Here is a 20,849-nt window from a genome sequence, read left to right as displayed (position 1 = left end):
TAATTTGGGAGATGTCAGTAATCTGGTTTGGTGATCTGATTTGTCACCTGGCGCTGCCACTCACTGGGTGCGGTGAGCAATGGCGGGCCGCAGTGGCGGCTGGGAGTTGTAGTCCTCACGCCGCGCGTTCCCGTTGAACCGCGCGCTTCCGGCGCGGCGACGGAACTACAGATCCCGGCATGCCCCGCGAGCCCGGCTTCTCCTACCTGCCGCTGCCGTCAGTGAGCCTCCCGCTGGCTGGGCACCGAGTGTAGACGGAGCGGATGGGGAAGAATCCCCGGGCCTTCACACCGCTCCTCAAACACAGGTGAAGCATCGCAGATAATATTAACAGAAATCAGCCGGGATCAACTCTGACAGGACTTTGCTCAGCCCCGTTTCCCCAGCAACGCGGGCAGCGCCATCTTTAATCGCACCCACAATCCACAGCGCGCCAGGTTTGTTTCTATTTAATTGATTATTTTTATTGTCGGGGCTTTGGTTTTCAGTCCAGTTTACGCCTGTGAACATGTGAATCCGGAAGGAAGAGCAGATAGCGGGGCTTTGTTTTAATGTATTTCTACAGCGGTGAGGCCACCCTGGAGGTCAGAGGTCGTATCTGTGTGACGTCAGTAGGGAGAGCTGTCATTTGTGTGGGGCTGAAAGAGAGATGGAGATGTGAGAGAGGAAAATACAGAGAGAAATACAGAGAGGGGGGAGAGAGAGAGAGAAAAACACAGAGGGGGGAGAGAGAAAGAAATAAATAGAGAGGTGGGGAAAGAGAGAAATACAGAGAGGAGGGGAGAGAAAGAGAAAAAATACAGAGGTGGGAGAGAGAGAGAAATACAGAGAGGTGGGGGGGAGAGAGAGAGAGAGAAATATACAAAGAGAGAAATTGAGGGTGAGAGATAGGGATAAAGAAAAATATACTGGGATAAATATACAGAGAAGAGAAAATTACAGAGGGGGAGAGAGAAAAAAAGAGGTGCAAGAGAGATAGGAATAGGGGAGAGAAATACAAGAGGGAGAGAAAGATACAGAAAGAAAAATAGAGGGGGTGAGAAATAGAGATACAGAGAGAGAAAAAATAGAGGTACAGAGGAAGAGAGACATACAAGAAGGACAGGGGGAGAAAGAAAGGAAAACAATACAAGGGAGAAATAGAAAAACATACAGGGAGACTGAAATAAAAGGAGTAAAATACAGGTGAAAAGAGTAAAAGGGGAGAAAGAAATATACAGCAGCGCAAGATACCAGGAAAAAGGGGAAGTGAGAGTGGTAGAAAACGGAGTACAGGCGAGAGAGAAAGATACAGTGGTTAAGAAATAAATAAAGGCAGAGAAACATAGGCGCAGAGTGGAGAGAAAAAAAGGCAGAGAAAAGCAATCAGGAGAGAAAATGGAGAATGAGATGGAAATAATATAAAACATCAAGAGAAGAACAGAGAAAGAAAATCGGTGAAAGAAACAGAGAGAAGTCTGAGGGAAACCTCAGCAGGGCATGCAATCGAGGAAAAGCAAATGAGGAGAACAGACAAAGAGAAACATTAGCGATAAACAAGCCGGGCAAACCCAAGATCAGAGGAAGGAACAACACAGAGCGAACAAATCAGAGGATCATAACTGAGCAATAATGAGACACAGCGAGCAGCAAGCAACACAGTGCTGACAGCACTGGAAATACAGACTTGAAATCCCAGTGGAAAAATAGAGACAGGAATATATAGAAAAACAAACGGAGGGGATTACAGAGGAGGGTGAGAGGGTGAAGCATGAGGGAGTATGAGGTAAACACCAGGCAGATGTAAACACACTGCACGAGGATTATAAATAGAGAGACAAATACTGCAAGAGGAGAGACAGCCGAAACATATACAGACAAGTGGAGACCAGGGAGAGAGACGGCAAGAATACTTGGCACACTGAGATTCACCAGGAGCTGGGACCATCCTGCAGAAAGCCAGGGCGAGGACTACAGGACATTTACCCGCGATTACTAAACTAACCCAGGAGATCGACACATCAGGAAAACATTGAGGAGGAGGAGGGGCAAGGAACTGGAACCGCGAGGGAGGTATAAGGCAGCACTGAGCAGAAAGACCTGTCCTCGTATCTCTTGGAGCTGGCATGGGACTAATGGAAAGGGATAGAGAGCAGGGAATGTGCACTGTCCACTAGGCCAGAGAGAGAGAGAGGGCAGCAAGGACGGAGAATGAAAACAAATTATATTGCAGTCAGATAACGGATAGAGACAGGCAATGACTGCTGCTGCTCCCACCGGCTGCTCTGCTTATTGGATGGTTTAACAAGGGGGAGGCTGAAATTGTTCAGTAAAGCAGAGTAACAGAAACACCGGCTGGGGGGGGGGGGAGGAGGGGTGGCTGCAAGATGTCACTGTCGATTCGAGGAATGTCTGAAGGTAAGAAAGAGCCATGTGCTGTGTTGTTGTGGAGCGGTGGGGAGATCCCCAGGCTCAGTGTTGTGAAGATAAGTGAGCAGCTGGTGCACAATGTGTCATGAGGCTGTAATGCAATCCAGCGTTTTCTGTCTGCAAGGACATTCTGAAAACAAGAGAGGGCCGACCTTGGCTGCTGTACTCGCCCTCCACAGGGGGTGGTTACTCCTTGGAGGTTTAACCCTTACCTCCACCCCCTTCTGCATGCAAGGTACGTGTGCCAGTCAGACAGAGCTGAGCTCAAGGAGGCCTGTCTGTGCTGAGTCAGTTGGTCTTGGCCTGGGCTTGAGTGCAATGGGCCTCGGTGCCCCCTGGGCTAGGTAAGGGAGGGAGCACAAAAGCCAGGGGCCCTGCTGGCTATCAGGGAAATGTGCTAAAAGCTTTGTGTGTGGAGTGTGTGTACAGAGATTGAGTGATGCTAACCACAGTCACACAGCTGTTTAGGATTCACACACCGAAAATGGTCACTCAGGCCCTAAATTGGGGAGCAACAAGTACCAGCTATATCCCAGCAATACCCATCGATTCATCTTTTGCCATTATATTGTTGCTGCCTGCCTGAATTACCAGTTTGTATCTAAGTTCAGATATTTGATTTATTATTGTCACATGTATTAGCATACAGTGAAAAGTATTGTTTCTTGCGTGCTATACAGACAAAGCGTACCGTTCATAGAGGAGGAAATGAGAGAGCGTAGAATGTAGTGTTACAGTCATAGCTAGGGTGTAGAGAAAGATCAACTTAATGCAAGGTAGGTCCATTCAAAAGTCTGACAGCAGCAGGGAAGAAGCTGTTCTTGACTCGGTTGGTACATGACCTCAGACTTTTGTATCTTTTTCTTGACAGAAGAAGGTGGAAGAGAGAATGTCCGGGGTACGTGGGGTCCTTAATTATGCTGGCTACTTTTCCGAGGCAGCGGGAAGTGTAGACAGTGTAAACATTTAATGTTGGAGTTTTAGTATTTACTTTGGATGGTGCAGTGTGAAAGTGGGACAGGAAGGTGGGCTGGAGTCAGGCCAACCAACCTGATCCCCAATTCGTTATTTAGGGGCATAATGACCCTTTGTTAGGGTGCTCCATGTAGATTTGAGTGTTGATTTGCTGTCAGTATTGGTGATGGACTGAGACTACTGTCTATTCAAGCTGGGGTATGAGGTTGGGTGAAATGGTCACTGAACATGATGTAAGATGGATTGGATCATTGGCTGAGAGTTGTCTGGCTCAGTGTTCACTGCCTTATTGCTAAGATCAGCAACATTTCACATTTCCAACATTGCAGTTCAATAATACTTTTATAGTTCAGCCTCAACCAAACTTGCCATTTGCTGAAAGTTTATGTTAAATGAATCACAGTGATGGGGTTCCCTCAGGCGACAGTGCGATTGAGCATCACCGGTTCCTGTGACAGGGCAGGTGTGAGCCAGGCCAAGTGCTCTCCATCATCTGTAAATGATCTGGTGCCCGCTGGGCACCGCAGGGGTTGGGGTGCATTATTGACCCCAATAATCACATTTTAATTTGATGTTTTTAAGTTTCCTTTGTACTTTGATTTCTGTTCGGGCTGTTCCCCCTCCTTTTTGGGGAGCTGCCCCTTTTACTTTGTCCTGATTTAATCTGAGTTTGTTTACTTGGTTTGGTTTGACCTAAAAAGAGGACAAAATCATTCAAGATCAGAGACATTTTTCAATAATCGGTTCAAAACAAGGAGGAAAAGGCATAATATACTCTTTATTCTGCTAAGTACACAGGGACAGTGTTATCAAGGGTCAGTTTTCTCCCTGTTCTTTACAGAGTAAAGGGATAATATTCTCCTGGCCCTGGGTGCTTTACAAGGGGTAGGTGTTGGGGTGACTCGGGCATATTGGCCATTGACTCATGTTAAGGAGGCTTGTAACCTGCCTGAAGGAGGTTCTTTCTGTTAATTCTAAGTAATTGAGTCAGGAAGAGCAGGAGTCTCGGGCCAAGTTAATGTTGTGGAAATAATTCCCACTACAGTGAATAGGCTGCCTCTATCTGAGCTTGGACACTCCATAGGGTATTACAAACTCCTTTGAGATAGACTCCCCCTAGGATCTCTCGTTTTAAGCATGAATTCACCTCGGGACTTCCACCAAATAATCAACAGAATGGCGACAAATTAACACACACCCTTCGCCCAGGCCAGCCTGTGCCGGTGTTTCCCCCTCACCTGAGCTGTATCCTAATCCCATGTACCTGTCCTTTCCCTTTTTTCTCCTCCTCTCTATCCTCTGACATTTTATCTTGTATCCATGTCCCTTCCTCTAAAATACTGGAAACAGTCTGTTTCTATGCCCTTTGACCCAAACATTTATATTTAACATCTCCATCAAATCATCCTTTTAATCTCCTGTTCTTTGCTGCAATTGTTTGAGGATTTCTTACAAAGAACAGTACAGCACAGGAACAGGCCCTTCGGCCCTGCAAGCCTGCGCCGATCATGATGCCCGACTGAACTAAAACTGTATGCACTTGTACAGTCCGCATCCTTCCATTCCTCATAAATGTGAGGTCATCCATTTTGGTAGGAATAACAGCAAAATGGACTATTATTTAAATGGTAAAAAATTGCAGCATGCTGCTGTGCAGAAGGATCTGGGTGTCCTTGTGCAGGAATCACAAGGAGTTGGTTTGCAGGTGCAGCAGGTAATTAAGAAGGCAAAAGGAATTTTGTCCTTCATTGCTAGAGGGATGGAGTATAAAAACAGCGAGATTATGTTGCAGCTGTATAAGGTGCTGGTGAGGCCATACCTGGAGTACTGTGTACAGTTTTGGTCTCCTTACTTGAGAAAGGATATACTGGCACTGGAGGGGGTGCAGAGGAGATTCACTAAGTTGATTCCGGAGTTGAGAGGGTTGGCTTATGAGGAGAGACTGAGTAGACTGGGGCTATACTCATTGGAATTCAGAAGAATGAGGGGAGATCTTATAGAAACATATAAGATTATGAAGGGAATAGATAAGATCGAAGCAGGGAAGTTGTTTCCACTGGCGGGGGAAACTAGAACTAGGGGGCATAGCCTCAAACTAAGGGGAAGCAGATTTAGGACTGAGTTGAGGAGGAACTTCTTCACACACAGGGTTGTGAATCTGTGGAATTCCCTGCCCAGTGAAGCAGTTGAGGCTACCTCATTGAATGTTTTTAAGGCAAGGATAGATACATTTTTGAACAGTAAAGGAATTAAGGGTTATGGTGAGCGGGCGGGTAAGTGGAGCTGAGTCCACAAAAAGATCAGCCATGATCTTATTGAATGACGGAGCAGGCTCGAGGGGCCAGATGGCCTACTCCTGCTCCTAGTTCTTATTTCTTATTCCCATCCTATTCATGTATTTGTCTAGTTGCCCCTTAAATGCCGCTATCGTACCTGCTCCCACCATCTCCCCAGGCAGCACTTTCCAGACATTCACCACACTCTGTGTGGAAAAAAAAACTTCCCTCACACATCCCCTCTAAACTTTTCCCCATGCACCTTAAACCTATGTCCCCTAGTACTTGACTTTTCTACCCTAGGAAAGAGCATCTGACGATCCATTTTGTCCATGCCACTCATAATCTTGTCGACCTCTATCAAGTCACTCCTCCACCTCTGTCGTTCCAATGAGAACAAACCATGTTTATTCAATCTCTCCTCATAGCTAATACCCTCCTGACCAGGCAATATCCTGGTAAGCCTCTTCTGTACCCTCTCAAAAGCATCCACATCCTTATGCTCGTGTGGCGACCAGAATTGCACACAATATTCTAAATGAGGCCTAACTAAGCTGCAGCATGACCTGTCAATTTTTATGTTCAATGTCTCGACCGATGAATGCAAGCTTGCCGTCTGCCTTCTTATCCACCTGTGTTGCCACTTTCAGTGATCAGTGGACATGTACGCCCAGATCTCTCTGCCTGTCAATGCTCCTAAGGGTTCTACTATTTATTGTATAATTCCTACGTGCATTGGACCTTCCAAAATGCATTATCTCACACTTGTCCGGTTTAAACTCCATCTGACATTTCTCCGCCCAAGTCTCCAACCGGTCTATATCTTGCTGTATTCTCTGACAATCCTCTTCACTATCCGCAACTCCACCAATTTTTGTGTCACCTGCGAACTTACTAATCAGACCAGCTACATTTCCCTCCAAATCATTTATATATACTACGAATAACAAAGGTCCCAGAACTGATCCCTGTGGAACACCGCTAGTCACAGCCTTCCATTCAGAAAAGCACCCTTCGACTGTTACCCTCTGTCTTCTGTGGCCAAGCCATATCCATCTGTATCCATCTTGCCAGCTCTTCTCTGATCCAGTGTGACTTCACCTTCTGCACCAGTCTACCATGAGGTACCTTGCCAAAGGCTTTACTGAAGTCCATGTATCCAACATCCACTGCCTTTCCCTCATCTGTCATCTTCATCACTTCCTCAAAAAACTCGATCAAGTTAGTGAGGCACCGCCTCCCCTTCACAAAACCATGCTGTCTATCACTAATAAGTCAATTTGTTTCCAAATGTGAGTAAATCCTGTCCCTAAGAATATTTTCCAATAATTTCCCTACCACTGACGTAAAGCTCACCGGCCTATAAATTCCTGGATTATCCCTGCTGCCCTTCTTAAACAATGGAACAACATTGGCTATCCTCCAGTCCTCTGGAACTTCACCTGTAGCCAGTGAGGATACAAAGATTTCTGTCAAGGCCCCAGCAATTTTCACCCTTGCCTCGCTCGGTATTCTGGGGTAGATCCCATCAGGCCCTGGGAACTTATCTACTTTAATGCTTTTTAAGTAATTTTTCGAGTTGTATTTCCTCATATCAGGCAGCTTCCTCACAAATCTCTCCTGGTCTACCTCAAAGGAATCAATATCCTTCCTGTAGAAGGAAACTCAAACTACAAAACATTCTCCAACTGTAATTGAGTGAGGTTTTATGGATATTCCATTCTCCTATTCTATACCACTTGGCATTTTCCCAGCATCAGGTATTTGTCTATTTCAGATGGTGTTTGGAATGCTTTAGGAATCAGAATCTTTAAATTACTCCTCTATCATATCACCCAACTATTCATAGGAACAGAAGTAGGCCATTCAGCCCATCATTCTACTCCACCTTTCAATTAGACCATGGCTAATCCTATATCTCAATGCCATTTTCCTGCGCTATCCCACAGAACCAGAGAGAGGTTACAGTGCAGAAAGAGGCCATTCAGCCCATCGTGTCTGTATCGGCTAAAAAAGAGAAAAAATAAACCATTCATTTTAAGCCTACTTTCCAGTATCTGGTCCATATCTTTGCAGATTCCAGCACTTCAGATCTGATCCAGGGACTTTTTAAATGAGTTAAGTGTTTCAGCCTCAATCACTATGATGGCTCAGTAGTTAGCACTGCTCACAGCACCAGGGACCTGGGTTAAATTCCCGGCTTGGGTCACTATCTGTGCTGAGACTGCATGTTCTCCTCATGTCTGCGTGGGTTTCTTTCAGGTGCTCTGGTTTCCTCCCACAGTCCAAAAGACGTGCGGCGACTAGGGGATTTTCACAGTAACTTCATTGCAGTGTTAATGTAAGCCTACTTGTGATACTAATCCATTAACTTGAAACCTTTAAAGACTGTGAGTTCCAGACATCCACCACCCTCTGGGTGAAAAGGTTTTCCTCTAATCCTTCTACCAATCAGCTTAAATCTATGCCCTCTGGAACTGACTCTTCGGCTAAGGGAAACAAGTCTTTCCTGTCGAGGTCCCTCATAATTTTATACACCTCAATTATGTCCCTTATGGCCACCTCTGCTCTAAGGAAAACACCCCTCGCCCAGCCAATCACTCCACATAACTGCAATTTTCAAACCCTGGCCACATTCTTGTAAACCTTTGCACTCTGGTGATCAGAACTGCTCACAAAATTCCAGCTGTGGCCTAACCAGTGTTTATACAGTTCCAGCTTTACAAACCTGCTTTTGTATTCAATACCTCGCCCAGGAAAGGAAAGCATTCCATATACCTTGTCCACCTGTCCTGCCACCTTCAGGGATTGTGGACATTCACTCCAAGGCATCTCACTTCCTCAACCCCTCTCAATATCTTCCGCTTTATTGAGAATTCCCTTGCTTTGTTTGTCCTCCCCAAATGCATCACCTCACACTTTTCCAGATTGAATTCCATTTGCCACTTCTCCGTCCACTTAACCAAACTATTTATATCATTCTGGAGTCGACAGCTATCCTCTTCACCTGGCCAATTTTGTCACAGTAAGAAGTTTAACAACACCAGGTTAAAGTCCAACAGGTTTATTTGGTAGCAAAAGCCACACACTGTCATCTTCATCACTTCCTCGAAAAACTCGATCAAGTTAGTGAGGCACCGCCTCCCCATGAAGATGGTGTGGCTTTTGCTACCAAATAAACCTGTTGGACTTTAACCTGGTGTTGTTAAACTTCTTACTGTGTTTACCCCAGTCCAACGCCGGCATCTCCACATCAATTTTGTCATAGCAGAATCATAGAATCTGTACAGTGCAGAAGGAGGCCATTCGACCCATCAGATCTGAATTGACAAAAGCAACTTATCCAAGCCCTATACCTGTGTCATCTGCAAATTTCTCAATCATGCCGTCCCATTTTCCCTGAAGTTATAAGTATCCAGAAACCTATGGATTTCTAACCTCAATATGCTCAGTGATTGAACTTTCACTATTTTATAAAATGTACCACCTTACATTGACTGGCATTAATTGATTTGATTTATTATTGTCACATGTATTGGAATACAGTGATGAGTATTGTTTCTTGTATGCTCTACAGACGAAGCATATCATTCATAGAGTACATAGGAGAGAGGGAAAGGAGAGGGTGCAGAATGTAGTGTTATAGTTATAGCTAGGGTGTAGAGAAAGATCAAATTAATATGAGGTAGGACCATTTAAAAGTCTGATGGCAGCAGGGAAGAAGCTGTTCTTGAGTTGGTTGGTACATGATCTCGGACTTTTGTATCTTTTTCCTGATGGAAGAGGGTGGAAGAGAGAATGTCTGGGGTGGATGGGGTCCTTGATTATGACGGCTGCTTTTCCAAGGCAACCGGAAGTGTAGATGGAGTCAATAAGTCAATGGATGGGGGAGGCTGGTTTGCGTGATGGACTGGGTTTCGTTCACAACCCATTGTAGTTTCTTGCGGTCTTGGGCAGAGCAGGAGCCATACCAAGCTGTGATACAACCAGAAAGAATGCTTTCTATGGCGCATCTGTAAAAGTTGATGAGAGTCACAGCAGACATGCTGAATTTTCTTAGCCTTCTGAGAAAGGTCAGGTGTTAGTGGACTTCCTTAACTTCAGCATTGGCGTGGAGGGACCAGGGTCTGAACAGCTAGAAACTTGAATCTTCGACCACCTGTACTTCATCACCTTTAACGTAGACAGGGGCATGTCCTCCACTATGTCCTTTTGACCATTATCTAGGATTTTATATCCACTCTACCTTGTTTCTCCGATGGTAAAATGTGGATTTGTTGTGAGTCAGGCTGGTGGTTCTGATGTGGGATCAATTGAACCGATTGCTGATGGTGCATTGTGTAACGTTCTCTTCCTCATTTGCCCTTTTCATTTTCTATTTACTCCTTTCTGATGAGTTTAATGTTAATAGAGGAATTTCTCTTGTGTAGTGAGTGAGGGGGCAAGCTCATCTCGATCTGCTGATAGGGTGAGCTGAGCGATAGGAGAAGCACCAACATTGGCACGAACCAATTAAATAGGATTGCATTGTATTTCCAGCACAGAATCAGACCAAACCAAAAGCAAGATACTGTGGATGCTGAAAATCTTTAATAAAGCAGAAAATGCTGTGGAACACACAGCAGATCAAAAAACAGAATCTGGGAAGAAGAAACGTTAACTTTGTCCTAAGTTTCATCCGTTACGGATTTTGCAATGGCAGAATATTTGGCTAATTCCTTGCTTAGCCCTTCATCCCGGGGAGTGTGGCAGAGCCGAGGGAGCGCCGCACTGTGGGAGGGTCAGCGCTGAGGGGGCGCTGCGCTGTGGGAGGGTCAGCGCCGAGGGGGTGCCGCGCTGTGGGAGGGTCAGCGCCGAGGGGGTGCCGCGCTGTGGGAGGGTCAGCGCTGAGGGGGCGCCGTGCTGTGTGAGGGGCAGTGCCGAGGGCGCACCGTGCTGTGGGAGGGGCAGCGCCGAGGGAGCGCTGCGCTGTGGGAGGGGCAGCGCTGAGGGGGTGCCATGCTGTGGGAGGGGCAGCGCCGAGGGGGCGCTGCACCAATGCCTCTACTTTCTCAGAAGGCTAAGGAAATTTGGCATGTCAGCTACGACTCTCTCCAACTTTTACAGATGCACCATAGAAAGCATTCTTTCTGGTTGTATCACAGCTTGGTATGGCACCTGCTCTGCCCAAGACCGCAAGAAACTACAAAAGGTCATGAATGTAGCCCAATCCTTCACACAAACCAGCCTCCCATCCATTGTTTATGTCAACACTTCCCGCTTCCTCGGCAAAGCAGCCAGCATAATTAAGGATCCCACACACCCCGGACATCCTTTCTTCCACCACCTTGCGTCAAGAAAAAGATACAGAAGTCGTGAGGTCACGTACCAACCAACTCAAGAACAGCTTCTTCCCTGCTGCCATCAAACTTTTGAATGGACCTACCTTGCATTAAGCTGATCTTTCTCTACACCCTAGCTATGACTGTAACACTACATTCTGCACCCTCTTCTTTCCTTCTCTATGGATGGTATGCTTTGTATAGCGCACAAGAGATAATACTTTTCACTGTATACCAATACATGTGACAATAATAAATCAAATCAGATTTGTTCCTCTCTTCACAGACCTGGTGGGTTTTTCCAGCACTTACACAAACAGATCATTTTGCTAACCAAGTCTGTACTGGGTGTATAGGCTCCTCCACGAGTCTTGTCCCACCCCTTTACATCTTGCCCTATCAATATATCGTTCTGTAGCCTCCTCTGTTTGGGCTGAAGAGAGCTGTTTTTGAGCTGTAAATTTTATCATTGTAGTTTTGTATTCTGTGGCTATTGACCAAAGCTGTAAAAATCCTGAGCAGCAATGTTCTCGTGATATCATAAAAACTTCCCAGTCAACTCATTACTTTTGAAATGCAGTCACTTGTGTAGGAGAAAGGGGCAATCAATTTGCATAGCAAGATCCCACAATCAGTAGATTAAAGATAGGAGCGGTTAAATCCTTTTGAAGGTGTTGATTCACCAAGGTTGAGGATGGCAGGAAAACTTCCCTCCTGGAATAGACCATGGAATAGTTTTCATCCATCCAATCCGAATGCTGAGCATCTTGAACGTTGAATATTTAGCATCTTCCTCAAAAAGAAGCAACTCTGACAGGGCATGCTTCCACTGTCCTGCCCCTCAATGCCGCCCCCCCTTAGCAGCACAATGCTCCCCCCACACTGCCCCTGCACTGCACAGTGCTCCCTCTGTGCCCACTCTCATAGTGTGGTAACCCCTCAGTGACAACCCATGGACAGCGTGGTCCTCCCTCGATGCCTACCCTTGGACAGCATGTCGGTGCCGACCCGTGGACAGTGTTGTGCTCCCCTCAGTGTGGATTTGACGAAATGGGGCAGTGATGTCAAATGTCCCAACATTAATCATTGTTTATGCTGAAGAATTCCTTATTATCTTTTTGCATTTTAGGAACTAGCCCTGAAGTCTAGGAGGGATTGGGTCAAACTGAAGGTGACTTGGGGAGTCCTAGATAAGAAGTGAAGAACACTCACTAGAACGCAAACCTCTGCCATGCTTTGTCAACTCAACGTTATTGCAATTATGTAGTAGCTCTTCCCTGAGGCTTTTCCCTTCCTCGTTGAAACTCTGTAACAACAAAGCTAAAGAAAGAAGAGCTTTCATCTCACACATCCAACAACCTGCTCTGAAAACTCTGTTCACATTTTGACAGCTGTGACAAATTGCATCACAGCAGCTGAGACGATCCACAACATTGGATAAATTCACCCAATTTCCCAGTGCTAATTAATCCGTTAAAAATTCCTGCATCTTCACCAAAATGGATCAGTTCTTCCTTGGACCACACCCTATCTGCACCAAGTTTTGCTGAAAGCCATCCATTAATTTTTAGATATATTGTTTACAAACAGGTGCAAAAGCATTGCCTCTGCCCAGCTTCATAGCAAAATATTCCAGAAGTGTTGGAGGCCAAGGCCCATTGAGAGCGGAAAGAGACTGGAAACAAAAGATTCACTTTTCCTGATGAACTCTCTCAACCACAGGAATTCTCCTTCATACCCAATGAAGTATGTTTGAAGTGCAGTCACTGTTGTAAGATAGGAAACTTGGCATCCAATTTGTGCACAGCGTGATCCCACCAGATCATCTGTTGTTAGTGCTGCTGGTTGAGAATAAATATTGGCCAGGATAACAGAAGTCCCTGTGAATTGGTGTGTCACGGGATATTTTACATCCAGCTGAGAGGTTAGATTGACCCTAAATTTGAAGTTGTGTCTAAAAGGTGCCCCCCATCCCCCACCCCATGCAGTATCATTCTCCTTCAGCATTATATTGGCAATATCCCTCCAGATTGTGCGCTCAGGTCTTTGCAGTAAGGCTTGAAACCACAACATCTTATACTTATTGAGCTACAGCTGACGTTGCAGACAGTTATTGAGGACTGAAGGAGCCAAGATCTTGATTGCTCCAGAGACTAAAACTGTACACACTGCTCCAGATGAGGTCCTACCAATGCCCTGTTCAGTTGTCACAAGACTTCCTGACTTTAATACTCCATTTTCCTTGCAATAAAGGCCAACATTTAGAAATCATAGAAACCCTACAGTACAGAAAGAGGCCATTCGGCCCATCGAGTCTGCGCCGACCACAATCCCACCCAGGCCCTACCCCCTATCCCTACATATTTTACCCGCTAATCCCTCTAATCTACGCATCCCAGGACACTAAGGGGCAATTTTAGCATGGCCAATCAACCTAACCCGCACATCTTTGGACTGTGGGAGGAAACCGGAGGAAACCCACGCAGACACGAGGAGAATGTGCAAACTCCACACAGACAGTGACCCAAGCCGGGAATCGAACCCGGGTCCCTGGAGCTGTGAAGCAGCAGTGCTAACCACTGTGCTACCGTGCCGCCTAATTTTTTGTCCCCGTTTGCTGCCTTTTTGTGATTTCTGCACAAAGACACCCAGATCCCTTTGCAATTAAGCATTCTGCAACCTCTCCATTTAACAGGGGCAGCACAGTGGTTAGCACGACTGCCTCACAGCGCCAGGGACCCGGATTCGATTCCTGGCTTGGGTCATTGTCTGTGTGGAGTTTGCACATTCTCCCCATGTCTGCGTGGGTTTCCTCCCACACTGCAAAGATGTGCGGGTTAGGTTGATTGGGGCCATGCTAAATTGACCCTAGTGTCAGAGGGACTAGCAGGGTAAATATGAGGTGTTACGCGAATAGGGTCTGAGTGGGATTGTGTTCGGTGCAGACTCAATGGGCTGAATGGCCTCCCTCTGTACTGTTGGGCTTCTATTTAATCATAGAAGCCCTACAGTACAGAGGGAGGCCATTCCGCTTTCCTATTCTTCCTGCCAAAGTGGACAACCTCACCTTTTCCCACATTATACTTCATCTGCCAAATTCTTTGCCCACTCACTTCACCTATCAATATCCCTTTGTAGACCCTGTATCCTCTTCACAATTTGCTTTCCCACCTTTGTACTGTCAAGTCATTAATATAGATTGTAAATAGTTGAGGCCCTGGCCCTGATCTCTGGCACACCACTAGTTAGTCTACCAACCTAAAAATGACGTTCGCCCCTTCCTGTGATAACTTTTCACCCCTTTGCTTTTCAGGAAACTATTTAGGTCTGCCTTAACAATATTCAAAGACTCTGCTTCCACTGCCTTTTGAGGAAGAGAGTTCCAGAGACGTTCAACCCTCTGAGAGAAAACAAATTCTCCTTATCTCTGTCTTAACTGAGCGACCCTTTATTTTTATACAATGATCCCTAGTTCTAGATTCTCCCACAAGAGGAAACATCCTCTCCACATCCATCCCGTCAAGGCTCCTAAGGAGCTTGAATGTTTCAGTCAAGTCACCTCTTACTCTGCTAAACTCCAGCGGATACAAACCTGGCCTCTCCAACCATTCCTCAAAAGACAATCTGCTCATTCTAGCTAGTTGTCCAGTAAACCTTCTCTGAACTGCTTCCAATGCATTACATCTTTCCTTAAATAAGACCAATACTGTGCACATGTCTCACCAATGCCCTCTACAATTGAAGTGTAACCTCTCCACATTTGTATTCAATTGCCGTTACAATGATATTCTGTTAGCTTTCCTAATTAGTTGCTCCATCTGCATTTGTGATTCATGCACTAGGACACCCAGATCCCTCTGCATCTCAGAGCTCTGCAATCTCTCACCATTTAGATAATAAACTTCTTTTTATTCCTCCTGCCAAAATGGACAATTTCACATTTGCTCACATTACTCTCCATTTGCCAGATCTTTTCCCATCCACTTAACCTATCCCTGTGTAACTTTGTGTCCTGTTCACAACTTACTTTCCTACCTATCTTTATAACATCAGTAAATTTAGCAACCATACCTTCAGCCCCTTTATCCGAGTCATTTATATTAATTGTAAATGGTTAAGGTCCCATCACTGAACCCTGTGGCACACCATTTTTTACAACTTGCCAATCAGAAAATGACCCATTTAGAGTCATAGAGGTTTACAGCATGGAAACAGGCCCTTCGGCCCAACCTGTACATGCCGTCCTTTTTTTAAAAAAAACCCTAAGCTAATCCCAATTGCTCGCATTTGGCCCATATCCCTCTATACCCATTGTACCCATGTAACTGTCTAAATGCTTTTTAAAAGACAAAATTGTACCCGCCTTTACTACTACCTCTGGCAGCTTGTTCCAGACACTCACCACCCTCTAAAAAAATTGCCCCTCTGGTCACTTTTGCATCTCTCCCCTCTCACCTTAAACCTATAACCTCATTTTTAGACTCCCCTACCTTTGGGAAAATATATTGACTATCTCTCTGATCTGTGCCCCTCATTATTTTATAGACCTCTATAAGATCATCCCTCAGCCTCCTACGCTCCAGAGAAAAAAGTCCCAGTCTATCCAGCCTCCTTATAACTCAATCCATCAAGTCCCGGTAGCATCCTCGTAAATCTTTTCTGCACTCTTTCTAGTTTAATAATATCCTTTCTATAATAGGGTGACCAGAATTGCACACAGTATTCCAAGTGTGGCCTTACCAATGTCTTGTACAACTTCAACAAGATGTCCCAACTCCTGTATACAATGTTCTGACCGATGAAACCAAGCATGCCGAATGCCTTCTTCACCACTCTGTCCACCTGTGACTCCACTTTCAAGGAGCTATGAACATGTACCCCCAGATCTCTTTGTTCTGTAACTCTCCCCAGTGCCCTACCATTAACTGAGTAAGTCCTGCCCTGGTTCAATCTACCAAAATGCATCATCTCGCATTTGTCTAAATTAAACTCCATCTGCCATTCGTCAGCCCACTGGCCCAATTGATCAAGTTATGGTTAGCACTGCTGCCTCACAGCGCCAGGGACTCTGGTGCGATTCTGGCCTTGGATGACTGCCTGTGTGGAGTTTGCATGTTTTCCCTGTGTCTGCATGGGTTTCCTCCGGGGTGCTCTGGTTTCCTCCCACAGTCCAAAGATGTGCAGGTTAGATGGATCGGCGATGCTAAATTGCCCCTTAGTGTCCAAAAAGTTGTGTAGATGAGATTAACCATCATAGATGTATGGGGCTACAGTGATAGGGTGGGGGAGAGGGCCTGGATAAGATACTGTCAGAGAGTCGGTGCAGACTCGATGGGCCGAATGGCCTCCTGTAGGAATTCTCAGTTTCCTGTTATGTTAGCCAACCAATCCTCTATTCATGCCAAAATGTTACCCCCATACCATGTGCTTTTATTTTCTGTAATGACCTTTGATTTGGCATCCCATGGTCCCCCATGGTCGGCTTATGATGAAAGTGAGGAGGTGTGGGATAGTGGGAAAGTTGGCTGATTGGATAGGTAACTTGGATAGGTAAGACTGCCTGATTGCCTTACCATAACATGTAACATTTTTTTTTTTTAACTGGTCGGTGCAACATCGTGGGCCGAAGGGCCTGTTCTGCGCTGTAATGTTCTATGTTCTATGTTCTATGTAACTGGCTGTCTGATCGAAGACAGAGGGTGGTGGTGGTTGGAAAATTTTCAGACTGGAGGCAGGTTGCTAGTGGAGTGCCACAGGGATCAGTGCTTGGTCCTCTGCTCTTTGTGATTTTTATTAATGACTTAGAGGAGGGGGCTGAAGGGTGGATCAGTAAATTTGCTGATGACACCAAGATTGGTGGAGTAGTGGATGAGGTGGAGGGCTGTTGTAGGCTGCAAAGAGACATAGATAGGATGCAAAGCTGGGCTGAAAAATGGCAAATGGAGTTTAACCCTGATAAATGTGAGGTGATTCATTTTGGTAGGACTAATTTAAATGTGGATTACAGGGTCAAAGGTAGGGTTCTGAAGACTGGAGGAACAGAGAGATCTTGGGGTCCATATCCACAGATCTCTAAAGGTTGCCACTCAAGTGGATAGATCTGTGAAGAAGGCCTATAGTGTGTTAGCTTTTATTAACAGGGGGTTGGAGTTTAAGAGCCGTGGGGCAACTGTACAGGACGTTGGTGAGACCACATTTGGAATATTGTGTGCAGTTCTGGTCACATCACTATAAGAAGGATGTGGAAGCATTGGAGAGAGTGCAGAGGAGATTTACCAGGATGCTGCCTGGTTTGGAGGGTAGGTCTTATGAGGAAAGGTTGAGGGAGCTAGGGCTGTTCTCTCTGGAGCGGAGGAGGCTGAGGGGAGACTTAATAGAGGTTTATAAAATGATGAAGGGGATAGATAGAGTGAACGTTCAAAGACTATTTCCTCGGGTGGATGGAGCTATTATAAGGGGGCATCACTACAGGGTTCATGGTGGGAGATATAGGAAGGATATCAGAGGTAGGTTCTTTACGTAGAGAGCGGTTGGGGTGTGGAATGGACTGCCTGCAGTGATAGTGGAGTCAGACACTTTAGGAACATTTAAGCAGTTATTGGATAGGCACATGGAGCACACCAGGATGATAGGGAGTGGGATAGCTTGATCTTGGTTTCAGATAAAGCTTGGCACAACATCGTGGGCTGAAGGGCCTGTTCTGTGCTGTACTGTTCTATGTTCTATCTTATCAAATGCGTACTGGAAATCCAGGTACAGTGCATCCACTGGTTCCCCTCTATCTGCAGCACATGATTCCTTCAAAGAATCCCAATAAATTGGTTGCACTTGATTTCCCTTTCACGAAGCCATGTTGACTCTGCCTGATTGCCTTACCATAACATGTAACATTTTCCCCATGGCAATGTTCAGCTGACAGGCCTGTCGTTTGTTATGCTGCACTACATTACATCAGCAGCATCACCCTCATCAACCCTTTCTGTTACCTCTGCAAAGACGTCCAGCAAGTTAGTTAAACACAATTTGCCCTATGCTTTCCTTAATTAAGCTGCATTTGTCCAAGTGACTTTTAATTTTGTCCTGATCCGTAATTTCTAAAATTTTCCCCCCACCAAAGTTAACCAAACGGCCCTGTGGTTGTTGGGCTTATCTTTACACCCTTTTTCGAACAAGGGTTAGGGTTAGGGTTATCTGCAATTCTCCTGTCCTCTAGCACAACCCTGAAGAGGGTCAGCACGGTGGTTAGCATGGCTGCCTCACATCGCCAGGGACCCGGATTCAATTCCTGGCTTGGGTCACTGCACGTTCTCCCCGTGTCTGTGTGGGTTTCCTCCCACAGTCTGAAAGACATGCTGGTTAGGGGCATTGACCCAAACAGGCGCGGAATGTGGCGGCTAGGGGAATTTCACAGTAACTTCATTGCAGTGTTAATGTAAGCTTTACTTGTGACTAATTAACTTTTTAAGACTAAAAAATTATGGCTAGTGCCTCTGCAATTTCCACTCGCACTTTCCTCAGTATCCTTGGATGCGTCTCGTCCGGTTTTCGTGCTGACAGCCCATTCAATATCACTTCCTTCTCAATCTTAAATTCATCAAATTTCTAAACTGTCTTCTCTTCTGCCATGAGCTGACAGCATATTCTTCCTTGGGAAAGACATATGCAAAGCATTTCTTTAGTACCTCAGCCATACCCCCTGACTCCATGTGTAAATTCCCTTTTTGGTCCCTGATCAACCCTACTCTTTCGTCACATTTTTGCCATTTACATGCCTGTAGAAGACTTTTGGATTCCCTATATACTATGTGCCAGTCTCTATCCTTATTTCCTATTTCACTCCCCTTCTGAACCTTCTATGTTCAGCCTGGTTCTCCATTGCATTATCCATCTGACATATCTTAAGCTTTTACTACTTTATCTTAATCTCTTTACAAGGAGCGGTTGAGTAGCTTAGACCTGTACTCATTGGATTTAAGAAGAATGAGAGGCAACCACATTGAGGCAGGTAGGATTCTCAGGGAGCTTGCTAGGGTAGATGCTGAGGTGTTTCCCCTTGTGGGAGAGTCCGGGACCAGAGGGCATAATCTCAGAGTAAGGGGTTGCCTGTTTAAGACAGAGATGAGGGGGAATTTCTTCTCGGAGGAGAGTGAATCTGTGGAATTCTTTACTGTAGAGGCTGGGTCGTTAAGTATGTTCAAGGCTGAGATAGACAGATATTTAATCAGTCAGGAAATCCAGGGTTATGGGGATAAGGTGATGGGAAAGTGGAGTTAAGGATTATCATTTCCGATCAGTCATGAATCTTATCGAATGGTGGAGCAAACTCGATGGGCCGAGTGGCTTGCTTCTGCTCCAATGCCGTGTGGTCCTATGGTCTTACCACCATCTCTTTCATCATCCAAAGAGCGCTGGATTTTTTTGTCGCTCTTTCCCTTTTGCAGGAATATTCCTGGACTTGCACAAAGTCCCATCTGTACCGGGCGTGCGAACGGGGCATCGGGGCCGCAGCAATAAAGGAAAGAGAAGGAAGAAAATCCTGCACTTTGGATCCCTCCACTTCCTGGGACATCCACCCCGTGTATCCAGCGATATGCGGGTTGAGTGCGCAGTACTGATGTAGCAAACTTGTTGTCGGCTGTCTCATGATTCAAGGGTGACATCTTCTCTGAATAGGTCGATTTAATGCTGCAACAACTGGGGCTCTCCACTACTGCTCCATGTGCAGCACACTCTAATCCTGTTCTTGTTGTTTTAGTTATCCCCGCAGGTCAGATTCAAGGAATATGATATAAAATGGCAAGGTTTGAAACTTACCAGGAGTACCAGCGACTGGGGGCGGAAGATTATGAGGAGGATTCCCCACCAGGTGAAGATCTGTTGGTACATGTTCCAGAGGGACTGAAAGGTACAGAACCTAATTCTGACTTGCAATTCTACCTCTCCCTGCTAATTAGTGTCAATATTGCTTCATGTTAACACCACTTCACCTTCTTAACCATCTCCTGCATACCATTTAAATATTTGACGGTCATTTTATTTCTTCTATAAATCACACACATTTGCTTCTATTGGTGAGTGTGTCTCTGTCTGGTGAGTGCGCCTCTGTGCGCAAGCCTGCACATATGCACACGGGTAGTTAGAGTCTGGAATGAACTTTGAGAGGGTGGTGGAGACAGATTTATAAGAACATAAGAACATAAGAAATAGGAGCAGGAGTAGGCCATCTAGCCCCTCGAGCCTGCCCCGCCATTCAATAAGATCATGGCTGATCTGACGTGGATCAGTACCACTTACCCGCCTGATCCCCATAACCCTTAATTCCCTTACCGATCAGGAATCCATCCATCCGCGCTTTAAACATATTCAGCGAGGTAGCCTCCACCACCTCAGTGGGCAGAGAATTCCAGAGATTCACCACCCTCTGGGAGAAGAAGTTCCTCCTCAACTCTGTCTTAAACCGACCCCCCTTTATTTTGAGGCTGTGTCCTCTAGTTTTAACTTCCTTACTAAGTGGAAAGAATCTCTCCGCCTCCACCCTATCCAGCCCCCGCATTATCTTATAAGTCTCCATAAGATCCCCCCTCATCCTTCTAAACTCCAACGAGTACAAACCCAATCTCCTCAGCCTCTCCTCATAATCCAAACCCCTCATCTCCGGTATCAACCTGGTGAACCTTCTCTGCACTCCCTCCAATGCCAATATATCCTTCCTCATATAAGGGGACCAATACTGCACACAGTATTCCAGCTGCGGCCTCACCAATGCCCTGTACAGGTGCATCAAGACATCCCTGCTTTTATATTCTATCTCCCTCGCAATATAGGCCAACATCCCATTGGCCTTCTTGATCACCTGTTGTACCTGCAG

At 45.7% G+C, this 20,849-nt stretch overlaps 2 protein-coding genes across 8 annotated transcripts in view; one reads left to right on the top strand and one right to left on the bottom strand.

The window, feature by feature from the left end:
- abcb8 (ATP-binding cassette, sub-family B (MDR/TAP), member 8) overlaps window positions 1–335 on the bottom strand; it is a 102,042-nt gene extending 101,707 nt beyond the window's left edge. The window contains exon 1 of one of the 2 annotated variants that reach the window (XM_078215564.1): window positions 207–335. In XM_078215564.1, coding sequence (XP_078071690.1) covers window positions 207–316 — 110 coding nt within the window. In that variant the 5' untranslated portion in view covers window positions 317–335. The remainder of the gene's footprint in view (window positions 1–206) is intronic. The other variant, XM_078215565.1, reaches the window with a different exon arrangement.
- Window positions 313–20,849, top strand: part of atg9b (autophagy related 9B) — an 89,973-nt gene continuing 69,436 nt past the window's right edge. For 2 of the 6 annotated variants that reach the window (XM_078215556.1, XM_078215557.1), the window contains exons 1-2: window positions 587–2,397; window positions 19,737–19,886. In XM_078215556.1, the coding sequence (XP_078071682.1) occupies window positions 19,775–19,886 (112 nt within the window). In that variant the 5' untranslated portion in view covers window positions 587–2,397; window positions 19,737–19,774. Of the gene's footprint in view, window positions 438–586; window positions 2,398–2,458; window positions 2,645–12,110; window positions 12,728–19,736; window positions 19,887–20,849 lie in introns of those variants that run through there. The other 4 variants (XM_078215558.1, XM_078215560.1, XM_078215559.1 and 1 more) reach the window with 4 other exon arrangements.

Source organism: Mustelus asterias, chromosome 7, assembly GCF_964213995.1.
Source record: "Mustelus asterias chromosome 7, sMusAst1.hap1.1, whole genome shotgun sequence".
Classification (NCBI taxonomy): Eukaryota; Metazoa; Chordata; class Chondrichthyes; order Carcharhiniformes; family Triakidae; genus Mustelus; species Mustelus asterias.
Note: the sequence above shows the minus strand (reverse complement) of the source record. Positions and strands in the feature narration are given on the sequence as shown.